Raw genomic sequence first — 16,249 nt, 5'->3', positions numbered from 1 at the left:
TCTAAGGTTTCTGACAGACAGCTGGTGAGGGGTGACGTCAAAGGTGTCTCAGACAGCTGGTGAGGAGTGAAGTCTAAGGTGTCTCAGACAGCTGGTGAGGGGTGAAGTCTAAGGTGTCTCAGACAGCTGGTGAGGAGTGAAGTCTGAGGTGTCTCAGACAGCTGGTGAGGGGTGAAGTCTAAGGTGTCTCACAGACAGCTGGTGAGGGCTGAAGTCTAAGGTGTCTCAGACAGCTGCTGAGGAGTGAAGTCTAAGGTGTCGCACAGACAGCTGGTGAGGGGTGAAGTCTAAGGTGTCTCAGAGACAGCTGGTGAGGGGTGAAGTCTAAGATGTCTCACAGACAGCTGGTGAGGGGTGAAGTCTGAGGTGTCTCACAGACAGCTGGTGAGAGGTGAAGTCTAAGGTGTCTCAGACAGTTGGTGAGGAGTGAAGTCTAAGGTGTCTCACAGCCATCTTGTGAGGGGTGAAGTCTAAGGTGTCTCAGAGACAGCTGGTGAGGGGTGAAATCTAAGGTGTCTCACAGACAGCTGGTGAGAGGTGAAGTCTAAGGTGTCTCAGACAGTTGGTGAGGAGTGAAGTCTAAGGTGTCTCACAGCCATCTTGTGAGGGGTGAAGTCTAAGGTGTCTCAGAGACAGCTGGTGAGGTGTGAAGTCTAAGATGTCTGACAGACAGCTAGAGAGGGGTGAAGTTTAAGGTGTCTCACAGACAGCTGGTGAGGGGTGAAGTGTAAGGTTTCTGACAGACAGCTGGTGAGGGGTGAAGTCAAAGGTGTCTCAGACAGCTGGTGAGGAGGGAAGTCTATGGTGTCTCCGACAGCTGGTGAGGGGTGAAGTCTAAGGTGCCTCAGACAGCTGGTGAGGGGTGAAGTCTAAGGTGTCTCACAGACAGCTGGTGAGGGGTGAAGTCTAAGGTGTCTCACAGACAGCTGGTGAGGGGTGAAGTCTAAGATGTCTCCGAGAGTTGGTGAGGAGTGAAGTCTAAGGTGTCTCACAGCCAGCTTGTGAGGGGTGAACTCAAAGGTATCTCACAGACAGCTGGTGAGGGATGAAGTCTAAGGTGTCTCACAGACAGCTGGTTAGGGATGAAGTCTGAGGTGTCTCAGAGACAGCTGGTGAGGGGTGAAGTCTAAGGTTTCTGACAGACAGCTGGTGAGGGGTGAAGTCTAAGGTGTCTCAGACAGCTGGTGAGGGGTGAAGTCTCAGGTGTCTCAGACAGCTGGTGAGGAGTGAAGTCTAAGGTGTCTCAGAGACAGCTGGTGAGGAGTGAAGTCTAAGGTGTCTCAGACAGCTGCTGAGGAGTGAAATCTAAGGTGTCGCACAGACAGCTGGTGAGGGGTGAAGTCTAAGGTGTCTCAGAGACAGCTGGTGAGGGGTGAAGTCTAAGATGTCTCACAGACAGCTGGTGAGGGGTGAAGTCTGAGGTGTCTCAGACAGTTGGTGAGGAGTTAAGTCTAAGGTGTCTCACAGCCATCTTGTGAGGGGTGAAGTCTAAGGTGTCTCAGAGACAGCTGGTGAGGGGTGAAGTCTAAGGTGTCTCAGAGACAGCTGGTGAGGGGTGAAATCTAAGGTGTCTCACAGACAGCTGGTGAGGAGTGAAGTCTAAGGTGTCTCACAGCCATCTTGTGAGGGGTGAAGTCTAAGGTGTCTCAGAGACAGCTGGTGAGGGGTGAAGTCTAAGGTGTCTCACAGACAGCTGGTGAGGGGTGCAGTTTAAGGTGTCTCACAGCCAGCTGGTGAGGGCTGAAGTCTAAGGTGTCTCAGACAGCTGCTGAGGAGTGAAGTCTAAGGTGTCGCACAGACAGCTGGTGAGAGGTGAAGTCTAAGGTGTCTCAGAGACAGCTGGTGAGGGGTGAAGTCTGAGGTGTCTCAGAAACAGCTGGTGAGGGGTGAAGTCTAAGATGTCTCACAGACAGCTGGTGAGGAGTGAAGTCTAAGGGGTCTCAGAAACAGCTGGTGAGGGGTGAAGTCTAAGATGTCTCACAGACAGCTGGTGAGGGGTGAAGTCTAAGGTGTCTCACAGACAGCTGGTGAGAGGTGAAGTCTAAGGTGTCTCAGACAGTTGGTGAGGAGTGAAGTCTAAGGTGTCTCACAGCCATCTTGTGAGGGGTGAAGTCTAATGTGTCTCAGAGACAGCTGGTGAGGGGTGAAGTCTAAGGAGTCACAGAGACAGCTGGTGAGGGGTGAAGTCTAAGGTATCTCAGACAGCTGGTGAGGGGTGAAGTCTAAGGTGTCTCAGAGACAGCTGGTGAGGGGTGAAGTCTAAGGTGTCTCACAGACAGCTGGTGAGGGGTGAAGTCTAAGGTGTCTCAGACAGTTGGTGAGGAGTGAAGTCTAAGGTGTCTCACAGCCAGCTTGTGAGGGGTGAAGTCTAAGGTGTCTCATAGACAGCTGGTGAGGGATGAAGTCTAAGGTGTCTCAGAGACAGCTGGTGAGGGGTGAAGTCTAAGGTGTCTCACAGACAGCTGGTGAGGGGTGAAGTCTAATGTATCTCACAGACAGCTGGTGAGGGGTGAAGTCTAAGGTGTCTCAGACAGCTGGTGAGGGGTGATGTCTGAGTTGTCTCAGACAGCTGGTGAGGGGTGATGTCTAAGGTGTCTCAGAGACAGCTGGTGAGGGGTGAAGTCTAAGGTGTCTCAAAGACAGCTGGTGAGGGGTGAAGTCTATGATGTCTCAGAGACAGCTGGTGAGGAGTGAAGTCGAAGGTGTCTCAGAGACAGCTGGTGAGGGGTGAAGTCTAAGGTGTCTCAGATAGCTGATGAGGGGTGAAGTCTAAGGTATCTCACAGACAGCTGGTGAGGGGTGAAGTCTAAGGTGTCTCACAGACAGCTGGTGAGGGCTGAAGTCATACGTGTCTCAGATACAGCTGGTGAGGGGTGAAGTCTAAGGTGTCTCAGAGACAGCTGGTGAGGGGTGATCTCGAGTTTCTCAGAAGCTTGCATAGATTTGGCATGTCACCAAAAACTCTGAAAAACTTCTGAAGATGGACACAATGGAGAATATCCTGACTGGTTGGATTATGGCTTGGTATGGAAACACCAGCACCCAGGAATGGAAGAGTCTGCAAGAACTAGTGGATTCAGCCCAGTCCATCACAGGCAAAACCCTCCCCACCACTGAGCACACTTACATGGGGTGCTGCCACAGGAAAGCAGCATCCTTCATCAGGGCCCCTCATCCAGGTCATGCTGTCTTCTCGCTACTACCATCGGGCACGCCACCAGGATCAGGAACAGTTATTACCCCTTAACCCTCAGACTCCTGAGCCAGCGTGGATAACTTCACTCACCATAACTCTGAACTGATCCCACAACCTACAGACTCACTTTCAAGTTCTCTTAACAACTGATGTTCTCAATAGTTTTTACTTGGTCAGTTTGCCTTCTTTTGCACATCGGTTGTTTGCCTGTCTTTATAAATTTCAATAAAATTCAACTGTACATCTTCATTTTCCTGTGAATGCCTGTAAGAAGATGAACCTCAAGGTAGCATATGGTAACATATACACACTTTGATAATAAATTTTGACTTTCAGACACTCCATTCCCCCCTTACAGTGACTGATTCATTTGAGCACTGCTCCTCGATATGTGCTGACAACAGGCTTAAGCACGCTAACAACTGCATAATTAACACTGGGATTGACCACTTCACTCTGAAAAATACTCCACCTGTTGCTCGACTAACATCGCCATGTCCACGAACATATCGTGCAGCTCCCGTATACTTGCTTCCAGCTTCATGATGTCCTTGTGCCGTGACTCAATCTCGTTCAGTGCCTGCCGGGTGATCTGAGTGTCTGATATGATCTGTGAAGATACAAATGAAGAAGATGACTTTGCTCTGTCCGCCGCAGAAGGCAGAATTCTTGGTGGCCACCCATTTAAATTCGACTTCCCATTCTGACATGTCAGTCCATGGCCTCCTCTACTACCATGATGAGACCAAACTCAGGTTGGAGAAGCAACACCTCATATTTTGTCTGGGTACCTCCAACCTGATGGCATGAACATTGATTTCTCTAACTTCTGGTAATTTCTCCCCTCCTCCCTCCTCCTCTTTTTTTCATTCCCCATCCTCTCATCCCTTCTCTTTTCACCTACCTATCACCCCCCTCTGGTTCCCTCTCTTTCTTCCCTTTCACCCACAGTCCACTGTCCTCTTCTATCAGATTCCTTCTTCAGCCCTTTACCTCTTCTACCTGTTACCCCCACACCCCAGTTTCTCAATTCAAACTCCCTCCCTCACCGACCTCTCTCTCACATCCACCTATCTTCCCCCTGACCTGGTCTCACCTACCACCTTCGAACCCGTATCACTTCCCTCTGGTTCCCTTCCTCTTTCTCCCATGGCCCACTCTCCTCTCTTATTCGACTCATTCTTCCCCAACCCTTTACCTTTTCCACCAACACCTCCCAGCTCTTTACTTCATTCCCCTCCCCGACCCACCTTCCCCTTGATCCGGCCTCGTCTTCCACCTGCCAGCTGGTACTCCTCCCCCACCACCTTATTCTGGCCTTTCCAGCCCTGATGAAAGGCCTCATTTCATAGACGTTGCCTGACCTGCCGAGTTCCTCCAGCATTTTGTGTGTGCTGCTCTGGATTTCCAGTACCTGCAGAGCAGAATCTCTTGTGTTAATGAACTCTGCACCATTCAGGAATTCTAACTCCTTCCTTCCCCCAGTTATTCCAGGGCGGAGTTGGCTTTTCCATTGTTCCAGGGAGAAGGACAGTGCAGGACCCAATTCGAGTTCACCCACAGGCGGATCAGAGCTCTGCCCTGTCGTGGGAGGCAGAAGCTCACAGTGTAAATGACACTGGTTCAGCCCCAGATGTTGTGTAGACTGTCACCACACTGCAGTGGCTGGCTAGGCTGAATGTGTTTTAGACCATAAGACATAGGAGCAGAATTATTGGCCCATCGAGTCTGCTCCACCATTCCATCATGGCTGATATATTCTCCCCATAACCTCTGATGCCCTGACAAATCAAGAACCTATCAACCTCCGCTTTAAGTATACCCAGTAACTTGACCTCCACAGCCTTCTGTGCAATGAATTCCACAGATTCACCACCTCTGGCTAAAGAAATCCCTCTTCATCTTTGTTCTGAATGACGTCCCTCTATTCTGAGTTGGGTCCTCTGGTCCTAGACTCACCCACTATAGGAAATATCTTAAGTCTTCTCTATCCCGGCCTTTCAATGATATCCCTCCCTCATTCTTCTAACCTCAAGTACAGGCCCAGAGCCATCAAGCGCTCCTCATACATTGACCCTTTCATTCCCTGGATCATTCTTATAAATCTCCTCTAGACTCACTCTAATGCCAGCACATCCATTCTTAGGTATGGGGCTCAAATCTGCTCACAATACTCCACTGTTGCCTTATAGAGCCTCAGCTTTTTCTTTGGAATAACGAGGCTTAACAGAGATGAATAAAATTATGAAAGCATTGACAAAATAATTGTCTGCAGCTTCCAGTATAATTTAATTACAGTCAGCAGTGGAAAGGGTGAGCAGTTTTAAGTTCCTGGGCATCAACGTCGCTGAGGATTTATCCTGAGCCCAACACATTGATGTAATCACAAAGGCGACAAGCCAGCAGCTCTTCTTCATTAGATATTTGAGGAACATAGCATTTCACCAAAGACTCCAGCAAATTTCCACAAAGGTATGGTGGAGAGCACTCTGACCAGTTGCATCACCATCTGGTATGGAGGCTGCACAAGATCACAAGAGGTTGCAGAGGGCTGTAGACAGCCAGCTCCATCACATACAAACCCTCCCCACCATCACGGACATCCTCAAGAAGGCATTCATCACCAAGGACCCTCACCATCCAGGACATGCCTTCTTCCTGTTACTAACACTGGTGAGGAGTACAGGAAGTTTGAAGACCCACACTCAACAATACAGGATCAGCTTATGGGTGATCCGATAGTACAGCGTTAGCATAATGTTGTTACAGCACCAACAATGGGTCAATTCCCACCGCTGTCTGTAAGGAGTTTGTACATTTTCCTTGCAACTGTGTGGGTTTCCTCTGCATGCTCTGGTTTCCTCCCACAGTCCAAAGACGTATGGGTTAGTAGGTTAATTGGTCACATGGGTATAATTGGGCAGCACTGGAATGCCTGTTACCGTGCTGTATCTCTGGATAAAATACACTTCTTTCTCTCCGCCATCAGATTTCTGAACTATCCATCAACCCATCAATACCATCTCATTGTTTCTTTTGTCTCACTCTATTATTTTGTAATTTATTTAGTTATTTGGAGATAACGATTAACCCAAATAAATGTGAGGTGTTGCACCTTAGTAGGGCAAATGTAAGCAGACAGTACACTGTTTAAAATCGTTAACATTGTTGCTGAGCAGAGATCTTGTAATCCAAGTTCATTGCTCCTTAAAGTGGCTGCACAGCCCATAAGGTGGTTACGAAGGCTTATGGAATGCTTGTTTTTATTAGTTGAGGCACTGAGTTCAAAAGTCAACTTTATAAAATTCTGGTTAGGCCACATCAGGGGTATTGCATACAGATCTAGTCATCCCACTATAGGAAGAATGTTGAGGTTTTGGTGAGGGTGCAGAAGAGATTTACCAGGATGCTGCCTGGTATCACAATATGCTATCACAAGAGGCTGGACAAATTTGGGTTGTTTTCCCTGGAGTGGTGGAGGCTGAGGGGAGATGTGATAGAGGTTTACAAGATTATGAGAGGCAGAGATAGAGTGGACAGAGAGAATCTGTTTCCAGGGTTGAAATGTCCAATACCAGAGAGCGTGCATTGACAGTGAGAGGGGGTAGATTCAAGGAGATGTGAGGGGTAAGTTTTTTTTAACTCAGAGTGTGGGATACCTGGAATGCACTGCCTGGTGTGGTGGTAGAGACAAATACCTTAGAGACTCTTAGATTGGTATATGAATGTAAGGAAGATGGACCACAGGCTTCTCACCCTTAAGCCTGTGGCCGGGGTGGGGGGGGGGGGGGGTCGCTGAACCCCACTTCAGACAGGATGTGGAGGCCCAGATTCATTACCTTCTCCAAAAGATCATTTGGTCCTGCAGGTTGCTGGGTTAATTGGCCATTAACTTCTCCAGTGTTGGTAGTATCAGAGGCAGATAGACCATAAGACATAGGAGCAGAATTAGTCCATTTGTCCCAATGAGTCTGCTTCACCATTCTATCATAGCTGACTTATTTTCCCTCCCAATTCCATCCTCCTGCCTTCTCCCTGTAACCTTTGACACCCTGACTAATCAAGAACCTATCAACCTCCACCTTAAATATAGACAATGACTTGAACTCCACATTTCCGAGAGGACCACAACCTTGTCGGTAGGTTTGGAGGCTTGTGTGCCTCAATGACCCGGAGAGCTATGCTGGCTGGAGTCAGGGCTTTATGCTTTGGCTCCTGGTAGGGTCACCCATGCCAAACAGGTCCGACTAAGAGGGTCCACTGGTCCTCCAGGTTCAGCTCAGGGCTAACAACCATGACTGGTCAAACAGAATAGTTACAGAAACAGCAATGAAGAATCCTTCTATATCTGAGTGCAACAGTACTCCTGAATCTCCACCTGGGACTTGCATGACTGACAGTAGTGAAAACTGACAGGAAGCTACTGACATGATGGAGGAAACCTTGAACACCGCCAGAGATGCAGAATTCTATATGCCAGTGGTGTAACGGGCAGCAAGTAAGTTGGCATCCACAGATGTCCGTGTCAATAAATTATCAGATTCACTGCCTTCTGGCTAAAGAAATATCTCATCTCTGTCCTAAAGGGACATACTTCTGTTCTGATGCTGTGCCATCTGGTCCTAATCTGGGTGGAATATAGTGGGATTGGTTCAGGGCCAGTAGTTGACAGTTAGCACTGCTTTGGTGGGCTGAATGGCCTGTATTCATGTTGTATCCATGACTACCTTGGGAGCTTTTGTCAGAAGGATGTTGCGAATTCTCAGGGTGGGGTCTGAACACAAAACCCTTCGGTTTAGAGATGAGGGTACCCAGCAGGGGCAGGAGGAGAGAACAGGAGACAGGAGCTCCGCAGTAAGGTTCTGGATCACAACACTGGGTCACATTGTTAAATTGTGCTCTCTACAAAACGTAGGGGCAATGGAGGTGTCTGCGTACATCGGATGTGAAAATAGACGGGTTACCGCTCTCCAGCATCTCTTCCAGCTCATCGTCTGTGGTTGTCCTCCCAGCTGTTGAAGAAAAGCAGAAAACAGTTCATTGACTGTTGACCCTTGTTGAACAATTTTCCCTCCCTGAAACACCAGGTGATTGAGAGTAAATCAATATACTTCAGCAGGGAACAGCAAATCAGTCACCCCATACCCCCAACCTGTCTTCATCCAGTATCTTCCTATGGCTGCCCAACAAGCTTTGGAAGTAATGACGGTCCCACCCATAGATTCGTTCCTTCAGTTTGTTATAGGTGGAGGTAGTAATGGAGATAAGCTCCCACTACTATTAAATGCTCTCAATACTGTGCATCTCAAACAATCTCCTGGCCTGCATGTGTGGCTTAGCTACTAAGCCCAACGGAACATTTCTACTGACAAGAGGAGGGGCAAAGGCAGGTTACCGGTGCCTTAAAACCAGTCACTTCAGGCAGATGGGGCTTGTCAGCCGTGGTTGGCAGCTCATTTAGAAGGAAAACTCTGATCTCAAACCTCCACTACCTTGTGACTACACCCACTCATGGGGAAGGTGCTGTGAGTAAACCCTGAGGGAAGCATTCAGAACTAGACCCTAAGGCATTCCACAGTGAGTTCAGTGCTGACTGGCAACTCCATGTCTCTGCCATTCCTTTGGAATTATCAGCTGCCTGGAGAGGGGAAGCTAGCTACACGGGCAACAGCTTGCTCTCGATATTATACTGCCCTGGCTTGCGTAGCAAACGTAGACGATGACGATGCAACAACCATGGTTGACCCTGACCAATGGAGGGCCCCATGGATAGATTCACTACTGGCTTGTAGCACAATTTCCCAACAATCACATCCGTCAGCACCCAGCACTAAACCCAGGGGCAAGGAGCAAAATGTAACTGCTCAGGGAACTCAGCGTCTGAGGAACTGGACATGTTTGGGTCAACACCCTGCATCAGGATTTCATGCAGGAGACAATGGCCTTCATAAATCAATGTACTGAGTACAGGAGTTGGGATGTCTTGTTGAAGTTGGATAAGACGTTGGTGAAGCCTAACTTGGAGTATTGAGTGCAGTTTTGGTCATCTACCAACAGGAAGGATTTAAGTAAGATTGAAAGAGTACAGAGACATTTTATTTATTTATCAACTGGTGCAGTGCAAAGTAGATCTTTCCAGGCCTTCAAGCCATGCCGCTCCTGCAACCCACAATTTAATCCTAACCTAACCAAGGGACAGTTTACAATGACCAATTAACCTATCCGGTACGTTTTTGGACTGTGGGAGGAAAAGGGAGCACCCAGGGAAAGCTCGTGTTCCACGGGGAGGATGTACAGAGACTCCTTACAGAATGGTGACAGAATTGAACACCGAACTTTGGAATACGCTGAGCTAGAATAATGAAACGCTAACCGCTACGATACCATGACATCCAATGATGTTGCCAGGGCCTGAGGGCCTGAGTTTAGGGAAAGATTGAATAGGTTAGGACTTTATTCACTGAAACACAGGAAAATGAAGGGAGATTTGATAGTGGTATACAAAATTATGAAAGGTATAGACAGGGTAAATGCAAGCAGGCTTTTTCCACCGAGGTTGCGTGAGACTAGAATTGGAGGTCATGAGTTAAGGTAAGAGTGAAATGTTTAAGAACTTCTTCACTGAAAGGGCGGGGCGAGCATGGAACGAGCTGCTAATGCCTGGCAGCTGCAGGTTAGATTACAACACTGAAGAGAAGTTTGGATAGGTAGATGAATGGGAGGGGTATGGTTCTGGTGCAGGTCAATGAGACTAAGCACATAATGGATCAGCATGGACTAGAGGAGTGGAAGGGCCTGCTTCTGAGCTGCAGTTTTCTGTGACTCTGTGTCTGAAGAAGCACGCTCAGACTAGCTTAAAGTGACTTCCTCCATTTCCTTTCGAGAAACGAGTTACAAAGAAGCTGACAGTATCTTTAAAAATCAAGGTCACAGCCCAAATCACTAGAATGTCAACAAGCAGAACATGTAGAAATAGTAGAAGGATACAGTGATCTGATCTTTATTCTAGCTTTGTCCCGATGTGTCCCATGCAAATCTGGCCCTACGAGCAACATTGAGCAGGAACTCAGCAGGTCTGGCAGCAACCATGGGGGGAAATGAACAGTCAACATTTCAGGCTGAGAGCCTTCATCAGGACTCTCCCTTCATGGAATAAATGAAAGAAGAGGGGAGGGGAGGGGAGGGGAGGGGAGAGGAGGGGAGAGGAGAGAGAGAAAGATTGTTTTGCCTTTGTTCTCGTTACTGCCGCTGTCCTGCTAAGTACAATGGACGTACTATGTTAGTGCTAGAATGTGTGGCAACACTTGCTGGCTGCCCCCAGCACATTAGAACATAAAGCATAGGACCAGGCCCTTCAGCCCACAATGTTATGCTGAAGCAATTAAATTAATAATCAAATAGCTAACTAATCTCTTCTGCCTACAAAAGGTCCATTTCTCTCCATTCTTAAAAGTCCCTAATCTATCTGCCTCTACCACCAGCCACCACTTACTGTGTAAAAAAAACTTGCCCCTCACATCTCCTTTGAAATGATCCCCCCTCACCTTCAATGCATGCCTTCAAGTATTAGACATTTCAAGCCTGGGAAATAGATACCGTCTATCTCTGCCTGTCATAATCTTGTAAACCTCTGTCAGATCTCCCCTCAGCCTCTGGCGCTCCAGAAAAAACAACCTAAGTTTATCCAACCTCTCGCTATAGCACATGCCCACTAATCCAGGCAGAACACTGATAAACCTCTCCTGCGCCCTCTCCAAAGCCTCAACATCCTTCCTATAGCGAGGTGACCAGATATGTATGCAACTCTAGTTTCAGCCTAACTACAGTTTTACAAAGACCATAAGATATAGGAGCAGAATTGGGCCATTTCGCCCATTGAGTCTGCTCCACATTTCATCATGGCTGATCCATTCTCCCTCTCAGCCTCAATCTCCTGCCTTCTCCCCGTATCCCTTCAAATCCTGACCAATCAAGAATCTATCAACCTCTGCCTTAAAGACTTAGCCTCTGTAGCCACCTGCGACAACAAATGACACAGATTCACCACTCTCCGGCTAAAGAAATTCCTCCTCATCACCATTCTAAAAGACCCTCTATTCTGAGTCTGTGTCCTCTGGTCTTAGACTCCCCCACCACAGGAAACATCTTCTCCACATCCACTCAAGGCCTTTTAACATTTGATAGGTTTCAATTAGGTCACCCCTCATTCTTCTGAATTCCAGTGAGTACAGGCCAAGAGCCATTAAACGCTCCACGTGACAAGCCGTTTAATCCTGGAATCATTTTCATGAACCTCCTTTGAACCCTCTCCAGTGTCAGCACATCCTTTCCAAGATAAGGGGCCCAAAACCGCTCACAATACTCCAAGTGAGGCCTCACCAGTGCTTTATAAAGCCTCAGTGTTACATCCTTGCAGGCCCTCATCATTGAATGGATGCCTCTGCCAGCTCAAAGGACGATTATATTGGAGAAGTTCCAGCTGTTTGAGCAACAAAATGTGCTGGAGGAACTCAGCGGCTCGAGCAGTGTTGTTGTGAGAAAAGGAATTGTTGATGTTTTGGGTCAAAAGCCCGCATCCAGAAGCTGCTCTGAAGTAGTTAATATGTCATTCTGAAATCCTTTGGCAGACGGCAGTGAAGAATATAAAAATTAAGCTTTCACATTGAAGGCTAACAGTTATTGAAGTAATTCTGACTCATTGTTATGTGTTCGTGATCTCGGCCTTGTGGAATGCGCGGTCAGAATTTCCAAACACCCCCGGCCCCGAATTCTAAATCTTTATCTTGTCTGTTCCTGTCCCCTGGGATGTTATAGTAAAGCTAATAGAAACAGTTAGGAGTTTTAGATTAAATATACTGTGGACTCCAGTTAACTGGGCCATTGGTCAATCGGGGCAACACACATCAAAGTTGCTGGTGAACGCAGCAGGCCAGGCAGCATCTCTAGGAAGAGGTACAGTCGATCAGGCCAGTTACTTATTTGGGACAATTCTTAAAGAACAAAAACTAGAATGGGCAAAGAAATGGCAGATGGAATACAGTGTTGGAAGTGCAGGTCACGCACTTTGGTAGAAGAAATAATACCATATACTATTTTCTAAATGGAGAGAAAATTCAAAAAATGGTGGCACAAAGTGACTTGGGAATCTTTGTGCAGGATTCCTTAAAGGTTAATTTTCAGGTTGAGTCAGTGGCAAGGAAGCCAAATGCAATCAATGTTAGCATTCATTTCAAGAGGACTAGAATACAAAAGAAAGGACGTAATATTGAGACTTTATAAAGCACTGGTGAGGCCTCACTTGGAGTATATTGAGCAAATGTGGGCCTCTTATCTTAGAAAGGATGTGCTGAAGCTAGACAGGGTTCAAAGGAGATTCACAAAATGATTCTAGGATTGAACAGCTTGTCATATGAGAAGCACCTGATAGTTTTCAAAGGTCCATTTATTATCAAAGTATACAACTTGAAGTTCTCCTTTTCCGGGTAGCCATGAAACCCAGAAAGAAGAGCAGCACAATCATCAACCGACAACATCCCCCTGCCCACACAAAAAAACAAACAACGCCAAAACGGGCACATCAACACCCAAATCCCCCTACCCACACAAAAAAAACAAGAAAGATAGGGTGAAAAACACAGAATATAAAAAAAACTATTCAACTGGGAAAAAGTCTACAGGCCATTCCAAACACAGAAAACCTGGGCAACACTCTCTGGGCACAGTGGCAGACCTCTCCCTCTCCGTAGCAGAGCGATCAAAAGACAGGCAGCCAGCGTTCACTCTCCACACTCGCCTAGTTGCTTCAATCTCCATCACTGCTTTAATCAGCGGACAACAGAAGTTTAAATCAGCGAAACGGAGTTGAACAATGGCTTGCACCCATCCCGTAAGCTTCTTGCCATGAAGTTCACGCACACTGCCTCCATCTTCTGGAATCCTTACAGAGACTACAGAGTGCTGAAACACCCAAACAAACTCCAAACTTCTGCACTCGATTCGATGTTTCAATTGTCCTCGTCGCTTTAATCAGTGAACAATGGAAGCATTAATCAGTGAAATGAGTCAAACATCAGCTTGCAGCCTGCCTGCTATGAGGTTTGCTCATGCTGTCTCTACCTCCTGGAAGTCTCTCAGAGACTGCAGAGCACTGGAACACCTAAATGATCTCCAAGGAGCAAATCACAGGCTCCAACAGCTCCAGAATCACATCCAAGTCAAAAAACAAACGTAAAAGACATAAAAGAATTGAAATATATGGCTTCATGATCTATCCAAAAGATGCCAACTGAAGGAACATTGTACCCTGGTGCCATCTTGACTGGGAGTTCTAGTTTTGGGCTTCTATTCACTGGAATTCAGAAGAATGAGGGGCAACCTCATTGAAATTATCAAGTGCTGAAAGGCCTCAATAGAGTGGATGTGGAGAGGTTGTTTCCTATGGTGGGAGAGTCTAAGACCAGAGGGCACAGCTTCAGAATAAAGGGGTGTTCTTTTAAAATGGAGATGAGGAAGAATTTCTTTAGCCAGAGTGGTGAATCTGTAGAATTCGTTGCCACAGGTGGCTGTGGAGGCCAAGTGTTTAGGTACACTTAGGGCAGAGGTTGATAGATTCTTGATTAGTCAGTGCATGAACGGATACGGGGAGAAGGCAGGAGATTGGGACTGAGGCGGAAAATGAGGCAGAGCAGACTTAATGGGCCAAATGGCCTAATGCTGTTCTGACATCTTATAGTCTAATTGAAACAAAAGCCGGAATCCATTTTGTTTAATTGGGACAGAAGACTGCTGCCAAACAGTTTCTAACTGGCATCAGTCACATGTACTTGGGGTTGTTAGACACTACACCTTCCTTAGAGTGAGCAGTTTTTAAATAGCGTCAGTCGCGTGTGTTTGTGTTCAACAAGCAGTGAGTTTTGTCACTGATTGTTGGTGAGAAATAAGCAGCAAGACAGTTTGGAACTGATTTGCTCACTGCAGTTTCAAGCATTCAGGCTTGGAGATGCCAGAAACAGCCGAGGGTGAAAATGAAGCGATTTCACTACTTAGGAACTTTGAAGAATTTGAATCATCTTGAATGTTACAACCACAATGAAGGTTTGGAGGATACAATTGTTGAAAGCACTGCATGAAGGCAGTCTATTTTCTGCATGAGGTGTCTATAGTGATTTTGTCCATTTACAGTCTATCAAATGAAGATGCCAGCATTAACTGAATGAATTCCTCTGTCGATAACTATTAGGAACTAATTCACAGTTTTATAGGACTGGAGTAATATTGATAGCGTTCTCACTTGTTCTCCATTTCACTTGAATACAAAATTTGTTACTTAAACTGTAGTTTGTCTTTCTTAAAATACTTTTTTTTTTATCGATTTCCATGAAACTTTGACTAACTAGGGCAGGTGCTTGTACTCCTTACCACTCCCCTCACCTCACCTCCTCATTCTGGCTTCTTCCCCCCTCCTTTCCTGTCCTGATGAAGGGTCTCAGCCCGAAATATCAACTCTTTATTCCTCTCCATATATGCCGCCAGACCTGATAAGTTCCTCTTCATTTTGTGTGTGTAACACACATGGGCCAAGAGCTGACCAATAAACACAGAGACGAGACTGTAGCATGTTAATCCAAAACCCCCTTTGAAATGACACTACCCTCTGCCAGCCCACGGCTCTCATGGGAACATTCCAGCTTTGCCAGTCCATTCAGCCCATCGTCCTTTGGCACCACAGTAGTGCAGCCATTAGCAAGATGCAGTTACAGCTCAGGATGGATTTTGGAGTTCAATTTCCATGTCCTCCCCGTGGAATGCATGGGTCTTCTCTGGGTGCTCCGGTTTCAGACATACCAGTTGGTAGGTTATTTGACCATCGTAAATTATTCAGTGATTTGGCTAGGGTTAAATCAGTGGGTTGCTGGACAGCACGGTTCGAAGGGACTGAAGTGCTTGTTCTGCAATGTATCCCCAAATAAAATTAAATTCATTTCAGTGCAATTTCCTACATTAGAATCCTTTTACATGGTAATGCTATCTCTGAATTTGTGTTGTTAATGGAGTGTGTGGGGTGTCCAGGAAAGGGTAACACCTCTGGTGAAGGGACTTGTTGTGTCCATTCTGGGGCAGATCACTCACCTTTGGAACCCACTGGACACTCAGCTCTCACCTGTGGCTCCAAGTAGCCATTTGCATTTGACAGTAGCCACAACCTAGTACACCACTTTAACTGGGGGCTAAAGCAGGTAAGGGTAATGAACCAGGTCAGGTCACAGATCTCTCAGTGGGTGAGCATCTGGGGGACAGTGACCACCGCTCCCTGGCCTTTATAATTATCATGGAAAAGGATAGAATCAAAGAGGACAGGAAAATTTTTAATTGGGGAAAGGCAAATTATGAGGCTGTAAGGCTAGAACTTGCGGGTGTGAATTGGGATGATGTTTTTGCAGGGAAATGTACTATGGACATGTGGTGGATGATTAGAGATCTCTTGCGGGATGTAAGGGATAAATTTGTCCCGGTGAGGAAGATAAAGAATGGTAGGGTGAAGGAACCATGGGTGACAAGTGAGGTGGAAAATCTAGTCAGGTGGAAGAAGGCAGCATACATGAGGTTTAGGAAGCAAGGATCAGATGGGTCCATTGAGGAATATAGGGAAACAAGAAAGGAGCTTAAGAAGGCAAACAACAGGAATTCTGCAGATGCTGGAAATTCAAGCAACACACATAAAAGTTGCTGGTGAACGCAGCAGGCCAGGCAGCATCTCTAGGAAGAGGTGCAGTGGACGTTTCAGCCCGAGACCCTTCGTCAGGACTAACTGAAGGAAGAGTGAGTAAGGGATTTGAAAGTGGGAGGGGGAGATCCAAAATGATAGGAGAAGACAGGAGGGGGAGGAATAGAGCCAAGAGCTGGACAGGTGATAGGCAAAAGGGATACGAGAGGATCATGGGACAGGAGGTCTGGGAAGAAAGACAAGGGGTGGGGGGGGGGACCCAGGGGATGGGCAAGGGCCCCCCCCCCGTCTTTCTTCCCAGACCACCTGTCCCATGATCCTCTCGTATC

General features: G+C 46.9%; 1 protein-coding gene across 2 annotated transcripts in view; it reads right to left on the bottom strand.

Moving 5' to 3' along the window:
* The window catches only part of stx2b (syntaxin 2b), a 126,162-nt gene that overhangs the window by 43,584 nt on the left and 66,329 nt on the right, over nucleotides 1-16,249 (bottom strand). For both annotated transcript variants that reach the window (XM_072240782.1, XM_072240783.1), the window contains exons 7-8: nucleotides 8,135-8,208; nucleotides 3,669-3,806 (exon numbers count right to left, since the gene is read on the bottom strand). In XM_072240782.1, coding sequence (XP_072096883.1) covers nucleotides 3,669-3,806; nucleotides 8,135-8,208 — 212 coding nt within the window. The remainder of the gene's footprint in view (nucleotides 1-3,668; nucleotides 3,807-8,134; nucleotides 8,209-16,249) is intronic.

The sequence above is a fragment of the Mobula birostris genome, chromosome 22, assembly GCF_030028105.1.
Source record: "Mobula birostris isolate sMobBir1 chromosome 22, sMobBir1.hap1, whole genome shotgun sequence".
Classification (NCBI taxonomy): Eukaryota; Metazoa; Chordata; class Chondrichthyes; order Myliobatiformes; family Myliobatidae; genus Mobula; species Mobula birostris.
Note: the sequence above shows the minus strand (reverse complement) of the source record. Positions and strands in the feature narration are given on the sequence as shown.